We start from the raw sequence: 19,324 nt of genomic DNA, 5'->3' as shown, positions 1-19,324 counted from the left end.
ATGCTATCCTACAAGTCAAGTGTTTGGTTGTCTTTAATATCATTTATTGGAAAAAAAAAAATTAGGTTGCATGTTTAATTGAACACTTTACCCTCAGATTAAATTAAATAAATAAACAATTTTTTTATTTTTTATAATGTATTAATCTAGCTTAATGATGTTTTATAAATCTTGCTAGTTTTTAATTTATGCTCATTTATACTACATTGATGTAAATTTTTACTACTAGAATGTTTAAAGTATAAACCACCAGGTTGGCAATATTTTAAAATATATTTTAAATATGTAATAGTAAATAATAATATTAATAATAATAGTCTAAAATTACTCAAATATTTAATATGTATTTTTCCTATGATGTCATTACTCCAGAATTCAGTATCACAATCTATCCGAGGATATAATGATTTAATAATCAAAAAAACATTTCTTATTAAGTTAAAACCCTTACACATATTTTCTTTTCCTATATTCTTTGGTTAAATACAATAGTTAGCATTTTAAAGACTTTTTAACATTAAAAATGTTGATATATTTTCTATTTCTATTTATTATTTTATTTCTCCTAACATGACTTCATCAAACATTTTTTGTAGGGATATTTTTATAAGACTTACTAACCACATAATGCATGGACTTTTTTCTAATACTAATATATATAGTTGAAGTTAAAATTATTGGCCATTTTTATTTCCTAATTTTAATAATAAAAAACATTTATATATTTCCCAAGTGTTGGGAAATTTTTGACAGTATTTGCTTTTCTTCTGGAGAAAGTCTTATACTTTTTAGTTTGGGTGTAATAAAAACATTTATACTTTTTAAAATAAATGTAAAAGTCAATAGTATTAGCCCTTAAGAAGTTATAATTTTTGAATTGGCCACAGAATTATCTGCCCTTGTTGGCCAATGATGTGCCTAATTAACCTGTTTAAGTCTTTAAATTGCACTTTCAGCTGAATGCCGGTGCAAAAATAACTAGTGAAATATTAGTAACTGGCATCATGGCAAAGAGTTTTTAGAAATTATATTACAACGTTATAAAAGTAAAACAATAAAAAAAAGTGTAAAAACAATAAAAGTATTGTTTAAAAATATGTTGAGAAAAATATTTTTGTTAAACAGCACTTGAAGAATATTTTAAAATAATTTAAATTTCATTGGAGGGCTAATAATTGTGACTTCAACAAACACAGTAAATCATCTGTGCAGCCAAATGGTGCAGTCTGGTGTGTTAATCTCTACAGCATTAATGCCTACAGCACCAAAGAGAAGACTAACAAAGATGACATCGTCGTAGAGATGAAGGCCAAAAAGACAGAGGAGTCTGTGCTATTGAAGGGCATCAATGGAGAAAAGAAACCTCCCAATGATCAGGTAAGCATGTATACTTAAAGGAACACTCCACTAGTCCCCTTAAATCTACTAGAGTTAAACAGTTGACTTTTACCACTTTTGAATCCATTCAGCTGATCTCAAGGGCTGGCGGGGGCACTTTTAGCTTCCCTTAGCTTAGCACAAATCATTGAATCAGATTTGTGATTTTGTTTACTAAGACTGACAGAAAATAAAAGGTGGCTATTTTCTCTCAATCTGGCAAAATAATCAAGGAATTTAGCTGCCGTACAACGGCTGCAGCAAGTACAGTCATATTATTTAACATTTAAAAATAGCCCCCAGCTAGCTAACAGTTTAACAGCGCTGCATAATATATTTTTTTAAGGTCACTGGTTGAAGTCCCTGCTGGCCCAGTTGGCATTTCTGTTTGGAGTTTGCATGTTTTTCCCATGTTTGGTGGGTTTCCCCTACAATCCAATGACATGCACTATAGGTGAATTGAATAAACTAAATTTGCCATAATGTATGAGAATGCGAGAGTGTATGGGATTTCCCAGTACTGGGTTGTGGCTGGAAGGGCATCCGCTGTGTAAAACTTATGCCAGAATAGGTGGTGGTTCATTACGCTGTGGTGGTCTTTGATGAATAAGTGTCTAAGCCGAAGGAAAATGAATGAATGAATGAATGAATGAGTAATTCTTTTAGTGAGATGCTAATAGACTAATCCAATTCAATGATTTATGCTAAGCTAAGCTAAAAGTGCTCCCGTCAAACCCTGAGATTGGCTGAATGCCTTCAAAATGGTAAAACTCAACTCTAGGGGAATTGTAAAATGAGCGTATTTCCAAAAAAGTAGAGTGTTTCTTTAACTGTAGTACGTAGAAATTACGAGGAGATCCACAAGATTTTAACTTTATCCCATGTTTTTTTCCCCCGTGTTACAAAGAACAGCACCCTGAGATCATAAATGGGGTTTTGTCATGAGTAAAGATGCCATTTGTACCTCCCCGCTGGCCCAAAAAATCAAGTCTCAAGAGCTGGAGGACGTCCTGTGGAGCAGCCAAATCCTCTGGGTGAAGTGGACTGAACTTTTATATCTCGTGTGTGCGCAGCCGAATTCATGCTTGGATAAGCCGATCCATAAAGGAAGATTGTTCTCTATTTTTTTCTACTGTTCTTCAATGTTTTTCTTCAACTATCGACTCGTTTAAAAATAATGGGCTTCAGTCGTGATATTAAGCTAACTGAATTAAGAGTAAATTGGTCATAAATCTTGTCTATATACAATGAGTTGGAGACTGCAGGATGATGTGTTTTTGTAGAAAGCCACTGGGTTAGTGATTGCTAACAAATGGCTAAAACTGGACTACCAAAAGTAGTCTGGGACACTAAACATCAGGTAAAGACTCATCTACTCACCAGTCTAAACAGACTTTAAAGGTTTTAAAATAAGGACTGAAACAGAAATGTTGAAGTTACGCCACTGTGATGTGATTTGTTTATTTTAAAAAGCTCTATGAGGTCTTAGATTACAATTATTATTAATATTTTGCTTTCTTGATTTCATTATTACAGTTTAATTTTCTTTCGATCTAAAAAAAAAAAACGATAACTGTTTTTGCATGATTAAAACAAAATAGCAACTAATTTTAGTTTAGTCACAACCCTAAATGTTTAGGGTTAGTCATTTAACTTAAAAAATACTTAATTTTCTTGTGATCTCAAAAATTTTTCTTGTCATGCCAACTGAATTTTCACATCACAATCTGTCTATCAAATTTGTGTAAAAGTTGTGTTTACAGTACCAACAGCAGACTTTGGTGAATTTTGTCGCAGAATAAAACAAAAATTATTGTAAAAATCACAACATTTTTATTCATTACACTGTCATTAAGTTGCGATTATGGGAAAACTTTTATTTTTTTTAAGATCGCAAGAAAATTAGCCTGTGAAAGCAAGAATAAGTGAATAATCAAAATCCTCTTAAAGGGATACTTCACTCAAAAACCTTTACTAAAATTTTTGTTCTATTGAACACAAATCTAGATATTTCAAAGAATGTTGGTAAAAAGCGGCAACTGATATCAATAGTGGGAACAAAAAATACTATGGAAGTCAATAGCTGTTTTTTTCTTTAGTATATTCTTTGTGTTCAACAGAAAAAGGAAACTCAAACAGGTTTTGAACAAGATGAGAAGGACTAAATCAGGGGTGGCCAACCTTGTTCCTGGAGAGCCCCCTTCCTGCAGATTTCAGTTGCAACCCATATCAAACACACCTGCCTGTAATTATCACGTGGTGTTCAGGTCCTAATTAATTGGTTCAGGTGTGTTTGAAATGGGCAAAATGATGACAGAATTATTTTTTTGGGTGTGCTATCTCTTTAAGGCTTCCCCATTATAGCTTCCATTTAGGTTTTAACTTGAATGTACTTAAGTGTCACAAGTCATGAATATTTGTGAATATTATCATAAAGTAAACAAATGATATGCTAACATTCGAAAACTCATTTATAAAAAGACATGTTTGTTGATACTAACTACAAGTTGGTCTACAAAAACGCATCATAACTGTCATAATGTATTGAGTTTATGTCAGTGCACATATTCTTAACAGTCTCTTTGCACTACTTCTGACAACAGGACAAGTAGATTAGGAACATTAGCATTATTATACCAGTGCCTCCAGCATTTTTGATTGCCACATGGTGCGTGCAGTGTAGAATTAATTTAGATATAACCATTTACATACTATAAAACTGACCAAATTCTTTCAGCTTGATTCACGAATGAGCCTCAGTCATTTTTAGACCATGAAAAAATGTATATACAGTATTATAAATACGTCTGGCAGTTGTTCTTATTTGTGACCTGATACTTTCCAGTGGTGCTTTTCTAAGCTGTAAGAAAATACTACAGTTTTTCAATCTTCGATTAATGCCGCAAAAAGTCACATTTTGATTTTCGTTCGACCCACATAAGCTGTTTTTTTTTTTTTATGTAAATGCCATGCCATGTCTTATTATATTGCAGGCAATCCTAGTGGACCAAAAATAAAATCCAACTTCTGTTTCAAAGGCCGATAATTACGAAACCCACGTAAAGACATGGAAATAACAGATGTGTAGTCTTCACACACAGCTCTTCGTGATATTAAGAAACTCAATCCAACTTGGCAGCAAATGGATAAACACAGCCAGCCCCGGGCCAATAAAACAGAACTGACACTTAATATAGCGTGCGCACGGTTTAAGTCCAACTACTGCAGAGCTCATGTACTGTTTGTAAATATTGGTAGGAAAGGAAATTGTAGCTCTTTTGTGTTTTGACTGCTGAGGGGAATTGCAGCTCCCTCTGTTTCTGCCTCAACTGCAGTGCCTGCGGAAATGCATCTTCATTTCACTCCAACGTTAGTTACACTGAAACGTTTTGTGTTGTCTTGTTTGTTTGGCGCATGTCTACTTGGTGAAGGGAACATTTTTTTTTGTTTGTTTTTCGAGAATTGTATGTTTTATTAAGAGACGTGGTTAATGTTTCAGCCTTTTTACTTTCCGAAAAGTTCCATTTTGAAAGCGTTCGTCGATGCGATTTGTTCTGATGTACAGATTTTCTTGTTTCATGTTGTTGAATGTGGCTTTTGCTTCTGTTCAAGAAGGACCAGATACACACATGTTATTTTCATCAGTGCTAGAGGAAGTTGAACCTTAATAACTTCAGGACAATTGTTACCGCACTAAACCACATTTCATATTTGATTATAGCTCATGCATTCTTTTTTAGCCTTGACTTGTTTTTTGGATAAATTCCATTGAAAATCTAAGAAGCAGGCTAATTTTGTCCATTTTTGTGTGTGCGTTCGTGGAGTCATGCTCACTTAAAAGCTTCTGTTGATGTGGCGGTAACACAGGCACCTTTCTTTCTTTAAATAATCTTTACGTTGTCTAAATATTAGTGCGAGCCATTTAAGACGGTCAGAACACTGTCGAGCCACTGCACATTTACACTGGCACCTTTTCCCTGCCTGTCCTCATCAGCTAAATATTCTCATTGTAGATTGTTCACAGACTCAGTTAGGCTATGTTTATGTTTCGATTTCACTTATGGTTGTAAATTAAGTACTTGTGGTTTGATGCTTGCATTTTTTTACATATAATTTTTTGCCAAAAAAAAATAAAGATGTGACATTCAATCAATGGTTATCTCTGACTTCTTGAATAACTTCAGTGGGGGACGTACAAATCAAATACAACATTTTGTATGAATCAAAGTAAAAACACTTTAATTCAAAGGAGTGTTCATGACAAACTAATAAATAAAGCAAGGGTCAAAACACGGCTACACTTTTTAAAAAAATCCATTATTTACGGCTTATGTCTGGCAGCTGGGGTGCCGGAAAAAAAACTTAAAGTAACGGCTGTTATACAGAAATTTACCATAAAATAACAGACATTAAATTATAGAAATTTCCTTAAATTTACATTTCTGGTAAATTTCTGTTATTTAATGTCTGTTATTTTACAGTAAATTTCTGTAATTTAATGACCATTATTTTATGTTTTTTTGCCAGAAATAAACCGTAAAATAACGTTTTTTTTTTTTTTTTTTTTACAGTTTAAACAAGGCAAGGGAAACCGCATCATAATGTCACAGTTTTAACAGATAACAAAATTTTATATGGACATGAGTTCATTTAGAACTACAAACTTTGGAGGGAAATTTGTTAACAAACTACAAACTTGTTGAGCTTGTAAAGTAGAGGTCAGTCTTGTGCACTCGCCATGTTTGTTGTTTGTTTACACATTTCCAACCAAAGTTTGTTGTGAATTTATGTGTTAACAACGTGAATTTATATAAAGACGTTTTTGGAAATGAACATATTAAAGCAGAATTATCCAAAAATCTGAGGAGATTTTTTGTGGATGTAAGACTCACAAATAGCAGATTCATCTGTTGCTGCTTCTCCATTAAGGTAGGTAATTAAAAATGAAAGAAATGTGGATGATGTGTCAAGATGACTGACAGGGAATGTTGCGACATATGCTCATTCTGAAAATGTAGCCTTATATACAATTCTGGAGATCGCGAATTATGTAGCCAGAGGAATGTATGACTGCATTTCATCTTTAAAACAAATGCTACGAGGCGGTATGACAGCATTCCTTTTTGCGGATACCTCTGGTAGATTTACGTTATAACAGCAGGCACGAATGGCACTCATCAGAGAAATTTGAGATTTCAAAAAGCATACACAGTGGCCTTTTGTGGATTCGAGAAAACAAAAACAACAAGAAACGTTGCTCCTGGGACATATTTGGTGCTCTCCAGAAATGTTTATAGGGGTACGTTATCAGAATGAGCCTGGATTGGAATGTAACTAAGCCACATATCGATCTGTTAATGAGGAAGAAGTATGTCCTAAAACTTGCATATACTCTTCTGTTGCACACTCAAAAGTATGCACTTTTTCTTCACAAAAAATACATACTTCTACATAGTTTAAGTATGCCAATTGGGACGCAGCAATTGACTTACGGCGAGTTACAGATAGGACTTATCACCCTTCAAAGAGCACTGTGGTTTGAAAACAATCATGTCCGACATATTGAAGTGCGTTAAAAGGGTTCAAAACTGGCTACTTCGAATTGCCCTTTGGAATAAAAGATTTTGACGGATACAACTGATGGACACTATGGGCCATAAATCTATGAGCAGGGAAGTTGTTTGGTGTCACACAGTGAGTTTTATAAGGGTTCATCCATGCTCTGATCCCTTCAGAGGGAGCCTACGAAAAGATTAGGGCATAGGGATGAGCCCTTGGGAATGAAACCCAGTTTCACTTTGATCAGATCATTTTAATCAGGGAGTTGTTCACTAGAGCCTCTCTTTGACTGAATCATTTGAATCAGGGAGTTGTTAACTGGAGACTTGCTCTGACCAAATAATTTGAATCAGGGAGTCATTAGTGACTCTTACAGACAAGATCATTTGATCAGTGTATTGTTAACCAATTTCATTCAGAAGTGCTCATCCTATACCCTAATCCCTTTGGAAGGTCCCTCTAAAGGTATTAGAACAGGGATGAACCTTGCCAAACTGAGTGCAGTGTGTACCTTTCCTGCTCAAAGATCATTTTCCAAATATTCCATTAGTTATATTTTTCAAAATTATTCGAAGTGGCCAGATTTGAGCACTTCGATTTAAAACTAAACTTCAGTATGGCGGCCATGATTTTAAATATGGCGGCCATGATAAACATAATATCAGGTGCGTAGCGGACATTTTAACAGTGTGGGTGGGGTTTGGGGGTGAACAGCTGTATGAGATCAAAAAGTTTACACTCATATAATATAAAAGATTCATAAAAAGGTTAGTGTAAATATTAATATTAATCACCAGTTTCTAAAGGGTCTGTTTCTAAAAGTGAGGGGGATGCATCCCCCCGGTTGTTACACCCCTGCTTGATATCCCATTTGGAACACACTGATTAATTCTGACCAGATTATATGAATCAGTGATTTGTTAACCACTGAAAAAAATCATTTGAGTGAGTGAATCATTAATTTGATGTATATCAGTGAGTTCTTGACTGGAATTGAAACAGCTCCCAATTAACAAATGAATCATTCAGGGTCATTTCTGAACAGTTTTCCCCATAATGAAAATTTACTCAGGTGGTCCCAAACACACATTTTAAACACTAAATAAGATATATTGACTTTTTTTTTTAGATACCCGGTGAACATTTACTTCTATAGAAGGAAAAACACATATAGCCTACTTCCGAATAGGCTACTTTATTTTTTCCGTTTTTGGTTAACTATATCCTGGTCAAATGATTTCTCCAGTTCAAAATAACAAGAAACAACGTTTTTATGAAATATAGTGGAGTATAGTATGATACTTGAATCCAGATTCTAGACGGACAGAAGTGCACTGCAGCTCACAAAAAATCTGCTGAGCTGACATTGCTTTGTTCAAATCAGAGTTCCATGATATCTTATTGAGATGACATCTTGTGAAGGTTATGTCTGAGATTCAGGCTCACTAAATATATTGTTCTTAATTATGATGTTTGGAGTTTAATTTTCAGTGCGTATTGTGAATAAGACAGTCCGAAATACACCAGACACATAATTGTTATGAAAATGCTGTTAAAAGATTTAGTCACTCTTGTTTATAACAATAATCAGAAATGTCTGAAGGGCATAAACAAAATAATGCAATACATTTAATTCGATCCTAGAATAACCGCTTACTTTGCCTCCTCAAAATAATATCTGGGTCAAATAGAAAGAAATCTAGAGGAAGGCTGCCCTCTACCGTCCACTTATATCACAAACATTGGTTCAAGCTGACTTGAAACAGGATTTGTTTGCAGACAACAGGGAAATATTAAAAGCTTGAGCTCAGTGAAACATTCGTATCATTTTTGTTTTTGCTCATTCTCTTTCAAACACAAAATGTCTGTTTTGCTATTTAAGCAAAAAACAGACATTTAAAAATAATAATACCCCTGGTATAAGCCCAGACATTCATTCATTTATTCATTCATTTTCTTTTCGGCTTAGTCCCTTTATTAATCCGGGGTCGCCACAACGGAATGAACCGCCAACTTATCCAGCACGTTTTTAAGCAGCGGAGGCCCTTCCAGCCGCAACCCATCTAAAGATTTATTATACATATTATATTATTTGTTATAATATATTATATTATTCATAATTTATTTCCAATGGCTATCACAAATTTCGGATGAACTTCAACAATTCTGGCCACACACTGATGTTTTTATTTAAATTATAAAACTGTAAATATGCATGCTGCATAAGTTTGAGAATTACATGTTATTTGCTGCAGGTCTCTGTCGGGCGGTAATAACCTTGCTCTGTCTCAGATTATAGCTAAGCTGTGTTAATGCCCGTCCCCCATCCTCAGGACACTTCTCAAGGGTATAGAGGCCAGGAGAACACTGAAACCTGTGCTTTTAGTGGTCTTTAAGTCTGTCATGGAGATGATTAGCTTTTTAAAAAACAAGAAAAAATGTATTTTCCTTTAAATGTAAATAATTTTATATTTATAAAAAATCCATAGAATATTAGATGGTCAGTCATCGCAATAATATAATGCATCATGTTGTTATGAAGGCTATATCCATCTTTTTATCCACCAGAGAATTAGGGAAATAACTTTGGTTAAACTGTATATAATCAGAAAAATATCAAATAAATTGGGTACAATGAGGTCAATGAGTTCAACTGTATATGCATGAATATTTAATAATTGTTTAATTTAACTTATAAAAATTAACAAATTACGTTAATGTGCCTTTCTGAAGCATTATTACAGATGTATCTTAAATATAAGTGTACAGTAAGGAATACAGAGAGTCATCAAGAAATAAAACACAATAACCTGAAATTAGCTTTGATCATATGTGCTTTTGACTAGGCTACTAATGTCATGTTGTGATGTTGGGTGACCAAAATTCAATGTCTAGCCAATATCTTAGACCAGCGTCATATTGATGTCAAATACTGACATTTATTCATCAGGTATGGTGACCAAAATCTAACGTCTGACAGAAATTAAGCTGTAACATAATTAGACGTGGTTAATTGGTTGTTTTAGGTTGCATTGGAAAAGTGACTGTCTGTCTGACGTTGGAAACTGACCTCATTCTGACATTGGGTTTTGACATAAAACCGATTGTACTACGACGTTGGGGTACAACGTCAATCTGACGTCCAGTTAATGTCCTGTGCCTGCTGGGTAGCACAGGCACATTGCAGAAAAAAACTTCTATTTGATGTTTGTTTAAAACTCGAAGAATATTTGCAAAACGTCTATTAGATATCAATTTCAGATGTCAAATAGAGGTTTAAAATAAGATGTTCAAAATGTAGAATGTTATCTGCAAAACGTCTGTTAGACATCAATATCAGACATCAAATAGAGGTTTAAAATAAGATTTTTAAAATATACAACGTTATCTGCGAAATGTTTGTTAGATGTCAATTTCAGATGTCAATAGACGTTTAAAATAAGATGTTCAAAATATAGAATGTTCATTCAGCACACCTTTTAAAGACATTTATCAGACATTTGAACACGGCATATGCTTTCCAAAACAGACCAAACAATCTTTAAATTACATCTTGCATATTTGTGACCATACCCACATGGCAACATTTCTCTGGCCTAAACAATCAGCTTTTGCTTGGCCCACATGCCGCAGTGAATTACTGTACATGACTGGACCAAGTCTGAATTCTAGACAAGGGCCAAACATGGACCACATCTGGGCCAAGTTAATAACCTTTAAGTGTGCGTTAACAGGGCCAGATAAGTTGGTGGTGTGTCATGACTGCAATGAAATTGATAAACCCATGAAGCATTGCACTTTAGATCAGCTTTTTCTCAAAGTGACCAGATTGGTAGATTTTTTTTTCTTCATTCTAAAATTATTGAAATGTGGGTCAAGGTAGGCCAAACTTAAGTGGCCTACATATCAATTATTAACATCTGGGCCAAATACAACATTTGACATTTTGCCCAAGTCTTGTTTGCCGCCTTAAAAACAGTGCAACCTCTGCCAAACCCAAGCCATGTTTGCCCCTCATGCTGTATGCCAGTGCTGGATAAATGCCTGCTGTGCCAGCTTTATGCCAGATTTGGGCCAAAATTCTTTAATACCTGGGTAAAGTTATTGTCATGACGGAAAAAAAATCTCTCCTAAAATGTATTATTTGTTAAACAACATTACCATCTGAGGTGATTTGTTTCAGTTGTTTGAATAGAGGTTTTCAAATCCGATGTGCAATAATGTAAAACTCAGTCGTCACGTGAGGAAAAAGGAAATAGAATAATTTAACTGACTTGCATTTGTGTTTTGTGGTAGTAGCAGTGATTTTTCTGAGGTCAGTAAGTGCTGCAAACAGACTAATCCTGTGTCGTGTGTTAAAAGTAACATCCTCCAGCCGCAGAAATAAAAACCTTGCACAACTCTTTCCTCACTGGCCCACTTCCTCACAGAATGACTGGTAAGTTTACAAGGGCACAATTCACCCAACTCTTCGGTCATGGGATGGACAAATGAACAACTCTGTGTAGTTTGGAAATGATCAGGGGGGTATATTGGGAGTAAAGAGTGTAATCTCATTAGGAGCTCAAGCCGCTTGAGGCCGTGTGGAGAAGAGCTAGCGAGCGAGCAGAAGAAGCATTGTGGTTTACGCTGTGATTGTGTCTGTCTGTCATGTCACACCACTTTCAGGACAGGAAGGGTTGTTCTGGTGTCACTTGCGGTTGAACACCTCGACGCAATGCTGAAATGGACTGAAGTTGCAATGGGTTGAGGAGAAGTGGATTTACTGGGATGCTAAGATCCGTGTGCAAGAGTTGTTTCTGAGGTTTGTATGTTTCTGCAAAGTGCATTTGAGCAATTAAGAAAAGGTTAAATAAAATAATGTCAGCTTGAGTTATTTTAGAGTTACAGTTTTTGTAGTTTAGCTGAGATTGTGTTTTAGTTTTTTTATTTATTTAGTTGTTTGATCATTTATATAATCGTTTATATAAATACTATGAACTAATTATTTTAATGATGATGAAAAATTTGCAACTAGGTTTTTAAAAAACTATTTCAGTTCACGTTTGTTTTATTCTAAGAACATTTTTTTATATAAATATGTATTTGTTTTATTGGTTATGTAGCTACATTATTATTTTGTCTTTCGCTAAATTCAGATATTTATTATGACATTTATTAGTATTTTATTAATGTATATCATATTTAAGAGGAAATTTACATTAAAATGAATTAAAATAAAATAATAAAATAAAAAATGTAATTAATTTGTTAGTTATATATTTTATGTTATGTTATACATATTATAATATTATATTATACATTTTATTATATATCTTTTATTTACAACACATTTTTAATTATTTTAATGATATTTGTTTAAAAAGGTGTTCATATTTACTCAAAAAAGGATTTTTAATGCTTGTTCAAACAACTTATTTATATTTATACAGTAGTTGAATAAATAGTTGAATCAACACAATTATTGAGATTTTTTAGATAACTTAATTGTTTTATGTTCAATCCATTAAAATTTGTATAAACAATTAATTTAATTTAATTGATTTGTGGGTGATGTGGTGGTGCAGTGGGTAGCGTTGTCGCCTCACAGCAAGAAGATCACTGGTTCGAGCCTCGGCTGGGTCAGTTGACATTTCTGTGTGGAGTTTGCATGTTCTCCTGTATTCGCGTGGGTTTCCTCCGGGTGCTCCGGTTTCCCACACAAGTCCAAAGACGTGGTATAGGTGAATTGGGTAGGCTAAATTGTCCATGGTGTCTGTGTGTGAAAGAGTGTGTATGGGTGTTTCCCAGTAATGGGTTGAGGCTGGAAGGGCATCCGCTGCGTAAAACATATGCTAATAACATATGATAATGCTAATAAGCATATGATAAGTTGGCGGTTCATTCTACTGTGGTGACCGCTCATTAATAAAGGGACTATGCTGAAAAGAAAATGAATGAATGAAAAATGTATTTGGGACGATATAAAAGAATTTGTGTGGAACCCAGCATTTTTTTTTTGTGTTGTTTATTTCTGTTTAAGTTATTACAGTAATCGAAATAAAAATGACTATTATTATTGTTTTTAAGTCATTTATTTATGTTTTTAATTAATTATCATAAAATAACAATTTAAAAACATTTTAAAATTTAAAAAACTTTTAACATTTAAAAATCGAGTAAAAATATCTCATGGTTAAATGCAGATTAGTATTACTGTAACTAAAAGACACTTTTATAATTCTCATCCAGATGAATTATACAGTTTATTTTTCATTTGAAACTTTAATATATTGTATATGTATATATACAATACAATGTGCATATATTGAATATGTATTGTTTTTATATTTAATGTATTATTATTATTATCGAAATGTGTATGCAGCTCAATATTTTTTCTGATGTCATCTTTCTGATGTCTAAGAAAACAAAATATTCTCCACTGCAGAGATGCCTTTGTTTATAGTGGAGACAAGCTGCAGCCTGATTAGCTGGCTCTTTCTGTACCTGTTGCTGTGTCACTTGAACAGTGGGAGGGACTCTGAGTGGAACTGCAGGCTGGTCACTCTGTTTCATGGCATCCTGATTATCTGTCTGACTGCTTACATTGGCTTTATTGCTGGGCCATGGCCTTTCACACACCCAGGTAAGTTGCCCTATCTTGTGTGGAAGATTTATAATCAATGTTTGCTTATACACTCACTGGCCAATTTATTAGGTACACTTGTCTGGCAGCAACTCATAGCATTAGGCATGTAGACATGGTCAAGACGATCTGCTGCAGTTCAAACCGAGCATCAGAATGGAGAAGAAAGGTGATTTAAAAGACTTTGAATGTGGCATGGTTGTTGGTGAAAGATTAACTGGTCTGAGTATTTCAGCTGATCTGCTGGGATTTTCATGCACAACCATTTCTAGTGTTTACAGAGAATGGTCTGAAAAAGAGAAAATTTCCAGTGAGCGGCAGATCCTTGAGCACAAATCCCTTGTTGATGCCAGAAGTCAGAGGAAAATGGCCAGACTGATTCGAATTGATAGAAAGGCAACAGTGACTCAAATAACCACTTGTTACAATTGAAGTATGCAGAAGAGCATCCCTGAACGCAAACATGTCAAACCTTTTGGTGGATGAGCTACAGCAGCAGAAGACCACACCAGGAGCCACTCCTGACAGCTAAAAACTGAGGCTACGATACAACACAGGCTCATTAAATTGAACAATAGTAGATTGGAAAAACGTTGCCTGGTCCAATGAGTCTCGATTTCTGCTGCAACATTCAGATGTAGGGTCAGTATTTGGCGTCAACAACACGAAAGCATGGATCCATCCAGCCTTATGTCAATGGTTCAGGCTGGTGGTGGTGCTGTAATGGTGTGGGATATTTTCTTGGCACACTTTGGGCCGATTAGTTCCAACTGAGCATCATATCATCGCCACAGACAACCTGAGTATTTTTGCTGACCATGTCCATCTTTTTATGATCACAGTGTACCCATCTTCCGATGGCTACTTCCAGCAGGATAACACCCCATGTCATAAAGCACAAATCATCTCAGACTGGTTTCTTGAACATGACAAGTTCACAGTACTCAAATGGCCTCCACAGACACCAAATCACAATCCAATAGAGCACCTTTGGGATGTGATGGAACGGTAGATTCACATCATGAATGTGCAGCTGATAAATCTGCAGCAACTGCTTGATGCTATTATGTCAATATTGACCAACATCTCTGAGGAATAGTTTAAGTACCTTGTTAAATCTATGCCACGAAAGCAGTTCTGAAGGCAAAAGGGGGTCCATCTGGTACTAGCAATATGTACCTAAAAAAGTGGCCGGTGAGTGTATGTCCCATAATTAGAGACTTGGCAATAAATTGCATTATCATACTATTCACAACTGTCTGGAATCACAGAGGTGAGTTTTGCATGGGCATGGTTTTAACCCTTGTTTACTGTTCAAATTGACTACCCATTTGTTATGTTTGTGGCTTTTTTTGCCCCATTGACTTCCATTATAGCCATATTTTTTTTATTGCAAAGCCTTGACCTCAAATAATCATCCATCCATTATTGTAGGTGTTTTTTTTTCTTTTGGGAAGATGTAAAATGTGTACTTTTTTTGTTGATCATCAGTTGGCACAATTAACCCTTTAGATAGACCAATGCATAAAAGTTTCTGGCTGGAGTTTTGTGGCATGAAACAGCTAATTATAGTGTGTCTGTGCATAAATACACTTATTTTTGCTATGCTTTGAGAGCTGATAAACACAATATGTGTTCAAAATAAGATTGGTCAACAAAAATCATTCCATTTCCTGAAATACAGAGAATTATATGGCCAAATTAAGACTCAAAATCACAACAGAATGGATGAAAAACATCCAAAACAGCACACAAGGGTTAAACAAAGCTATAAATGAATTTCAACTGTCTGTCATATTTATAAACACCTTCAAGAATTATATGTGAATTTTGACTCTCCTTTTGTTGCCAGGCACAGAAAACACATACTTCCAAATCCTGACTCTAGTTCTCAGCTTGGGATACTTCCTCTTCGACATGGCCTGGTGTGTGTATTTCCGTACAGAGGGTCCGGTGATGTTGGCCCACCACACCATGAGCATCTTTGGAATCCTGCTGGCACTGGGACTGGGTGAGTCAGGCATCGAGACCTGCGCCGTCCTCTTTGGCAGTGAGATCACCAACCCACTCCTGCAGGCGCGCTGGTTCCTCAAGCGCATGGGATGCTATGACAGTTTAGCTGGAGATGTGGTGGACCTACTCTTCATTCTTCTATTTGCCTCTGTGAGGATCGGCGTTGGAAGCAGAATGCTGTACTGCGAATTAACATCTCCAAAGCCATCGCTAATTGTCAAAGTTGGTGGGGTGGCCATTTACACTCTCTCATGGATCTTCATGGTAGACATTGCACGGTTTGCTTGCAGGAAAACTTGTGGTAAATACAGGCGATGGAAGGAACAGTACAAGCTGGATGGTGTTAACGGACATGCTGTTAAAATAAAATAAGCCATTCTGTGCATTTGAGTTGAAAATAATTTGCATATGCTTCTGTGTGTATCTAGACTCTTTGCAATTGAACAGGATTTGTATACCTTTATTGCATTTCCAGAACTTTTTACTGCATATGAATATTTATATAGTTAGCAGTTTATATTCAATAACAACTATCTCAAAAAGATTTTCCATTATAAATAAATGTTTCATTCATTATTCATTGAAGGGGTGGTGCACTATGATATCATATTTTAAACTTTAGTTGATGTTTAATGTAGCTGTGTGAACATAAAAAAACATCTCTGAATGTAATACCCTCAAAGTTCAATGCAAAGGGAGACATTGGCTTTTACAGAGTTAAAAGCCTACCGCGAACTAAGTTTGAGGATGATAAAAAAAGACATCCGGATTAGTGAGATCACTAACGCTTCAGGTTATGCCCATTCACCATGAGCATGAAGGGGCGTAGCCAGAGGCGCTGTAATGTTATAGCAGAGAAAAGCTAAAATGCCATCCAAACACAGCTATTTCCACAGAGCTTCTTCTGTTTTTGTATTTGGGCTTCCAAAGGACACGACATAAAGAGTGCTAGGGCTAGGCGATATTGAAAATATGCACACTCTATATATTTTTTCATATTAAACAATAGCAATAAATTTCTAAATAATTTGTTAATGCTTCCAGCTTTAAAAGTTATTATGCCAACAATTACTGATGCAACAAAATTAGACGGTTTATTAAAGGGCCATGAAACCAACCTCTTTCACTTTAAGTCAATCTCAGAATTAAAAAAGGGGAAAAAGAGGGGAGCAAACAACTGTCACAAAATGAGACACAAACCATGAGGAGTGATTTTATAGCTTACAAAGTTAAAATGCAAAGAAATAAATAGCAAGTAACTTAATGTCCTGCTACATTTGTTATTTGTAATTTTGTTAACACATATACAATTTGTTAACTCATTATAAAGATGATCGTGTTTATATAAACAAAAGAAATGAGAAAGACTTCTCTACTGTTGAATCCTCGAGTCTGAATGCAGAAACAGTGGAGCAGCAGCAGGTCTCTTTCCCTGTTTCAACCATTAGCCATGCCGGTAATCCAAAGGATTTTAAACATAGGCGAACACAACAGCACAGATATAGGCGATGTGTCTGAATGGTAACGAATTCAACTGATAAAAGACAAAGTCCATAATTCTCCAATTCTCGTACAGCTCTCCCGACAAATATGCTTGCTGCAAACCAACTGCTTTGCTGTATCGGCCCTGACAGCATCGTGGGATGGCTAAATATGCGAACACACCCAGTCATTGGGTCTCACAGCTTGGCAGGTATGTCTTGTCTTCGGAAAGCAAAAACTATCATGAATAATTTAGCAACAGGCTCTTCTCATAGGATAAGAAAACTCCACTATGAATAATATTGAGAAACCGACACGTCCTCACTCCACAGATGTGAGCTACGTCACCGATTTTGATCCTGCCCCAAAAATTATTTTAAACCCTGAAGAAGAAATTAGCTGACAAAAGCTTAAAATCATGCAGTTTTCCCCACATTTAAAGCTGATAGGTGCTAACGTTGTCTTAATTAATGCTCAACACACACAAATCTGTTAACATAAAAAGTACTCCAGGGTTTCTTGAACCTTTATATTACACTTTAAAAAAATTGTTTATAAATAAAAACTAATTACACATTTGACCTTGAATAAAACAAATAATAAAATACATTTTAAAAGACTAATCTGTTTAATGTCTGGCATTACAAGGTAAATTGAATGTGCAAAAAAAAAACATTACAAATTTTTGGGAGGATAACATCAATCATTGGTTATGCAAACTTTAACTACTTTCTCAAAAAATATTAAAGTGTTTAAAAGTAAGATAATATGAAAAAAAATATGTGACTTTTACATGCATTAGCACAAATTGCTTCGCATTTTGTTAGCACAACCAAGCCTTAAAAATACACCCCAGACCACCCCTTTAATTGATTTCTATAATTACTTTTACTCTTACAAGGCATTTATATGATTCCAATATACACATTACGGGTCAAAAGTTTGGGGTCTTTTTTTTTTAAGAAAATTATTCTGTTCATCAGAGCTGCATTTATTATATATATATATATATATATATATAAATATAAATATAAATATAAATATAGGTACTTTAAATTGATTCTTCTGTGACATATAAAGACTTGTATATATTCCATTGTTATTCATTTCTAACTATTTGTAAGGTATATTCAAAAAAAGTTTTTAGATGACATGTTAGGTCATATTCTTTAATTCCAACGATTTTTTTCCACAGCAAATCAAGATATTATTGTCCTTTTATAAATTCACATTACTATATTAAGATGTGGATCAATTTTCAAAACATTTCTGTGACATTTTACATCTATTCTATTAGTTTATCATGTCATGCTGTATTAAGATTGTGATACTTTGTATTTTCCATTAAATTTTTTTTTAATACTTTTGCATGACATATCAGGATTTAAAGCTTAACAACTTAGATTTTTATAAATTTAATTCATTTCAATTACTTTTATTGTGCATGTTAATGTATTGTTCACTTATGTGGCTCTCCATTACATCCAATAAACACAATTTAAGTAAAACAAATGCAACACATAAGTTCTCTGGTAAATCCTTCCACCTTGTTATCAAAGCAAAGTGCTCATAAACGATCATATCATAAGGATAAAGTGCATTCACACACAACAATAAAATGATGTTGTACTCATTTTATAACACCTTCTTCACAGTAATTTGATGCATTTCGGATTACTCCAGCTTCACACTCTTATCCCACATAGTAATTGGTTTAACAGGTTTCTCGCCACAACTTAAATTCACCTCTCACTACATAGTCTTTTGGATTTTTGGGTGCCTTTTGCTTCCTACCTGATATATACCTACAAATGCTTAAAGCTGCAAATTATCCTCACTGAATTTAAAATAAACATAATTTTTTAATGGATTTTAGTTAAAAAACAAATCATAAACACGAAACATGGAGCCTTATGTGATTACTTTTGCACACAGATGTACAGTACAAAAGAATACAGGTTACAGAAATGGCAAATTATTTTGATGCTGAGTAAATCAAATACACTATAGCTACTGTGTATTTTGGAGAGTATGCATGAATTAATAAAGCTAAATACTTCATTGAGATATTTTGATCATTAAGTGTGGTGTATAGTTTTAGAGAACAACTAGACAAACATTTTGACAAAACATATTGCCTAAAACCTATATAGCCTAAAACTTAGTATTTCTTTATAATTTCACAAATGCATTTTTGATTTATTGATTTATTTATTTATTCACTTATTGTAGCTAACAAAAAAACGCCAATATCTATGCAAAAAT

The 19,324-nt window shown here is 34.5% G+C and overlaps 2 protein-coding genes across 10 annotated transcripts in view; both read left to right on the top strand.

Moving 5' to 3' along the window:
• mcama (melanoma cell adhesion molecule a) overlaps window positions 1–5,530 on the top strand; it is a 638,953-nt gene extending 633,423 nt beyond the window's left edge. For 2 of the 8 annotated variants that reach the window (XM_087254552.1, XM_087254548.1), the window contains exons 15-16: window positions 1,263–1,377; window positions 2,285–5,530. In XM_087254552.1, the coding sequence (XP_087110678.1) occupies window positions 1,263–1,377; window positions 2,285–2,305 (136 nt within the window). In that variant the 3' untranslated portion in view covers window positions 2,306–5,530. Of the gene's footprint in view, window positions 1–1,247; window positions 1,378–2,284 lie in introns of all 8 variants that reach the window. The other 6 variants (XM_087254551.1, XM_087254547.1, XM_087254550.1 and 3 more) reach the window with 3 other exon arrangements.
• A 5,846-nt stretch (window positions 5,531–11,376) lies between these two features.
• On the top strand, window positions 11,377–16,162 carry tlcd5b (TLC domain containing 5b). 2 transcript variants are annotated; one of them, XM_087251681.1, is made up of 3 exons: window positions 11,377–11,740; window positions 13,449–13,564; window positions 15,417–16,162. In XM_087251681.1, exon 3 carries the CDS (start codon window positions 15,482–15,484, stop codon window positions 15,947–15,949), a length of 468 nt encoding a protein of 155 aa, XP_087107807.1. In that variant the 5' UTR covers window positions 11,377–11,740; window positions 13,449–13,564; window positions 15,417–15,481; the 3' UTR covers window positions 15,950–16,162.
• The last annotated feature ends 3,162 nt before the right edge of the window (window positions 16,163–19,324 follow it).

Source organism: Danio rerio, chromosome 5 (genome assembly GCF_052040795.2).
Source record: "Danio rerio strain M-AB ecotype USA chromosome 5, GRCz13ab, whole genome shotgun sequence".
NCBI classification, from domain to species: Eukaryota; Metazoa; Chordata; class Actinopteri; order Cypriniformes; family Danionidae; genus Danio; species Danio rerio.
The sequence above is the reverse complement of the archived record's forward strand: the minus strand, read 5'-3'. Positions and strand labels throughout refer to the sequence as shown.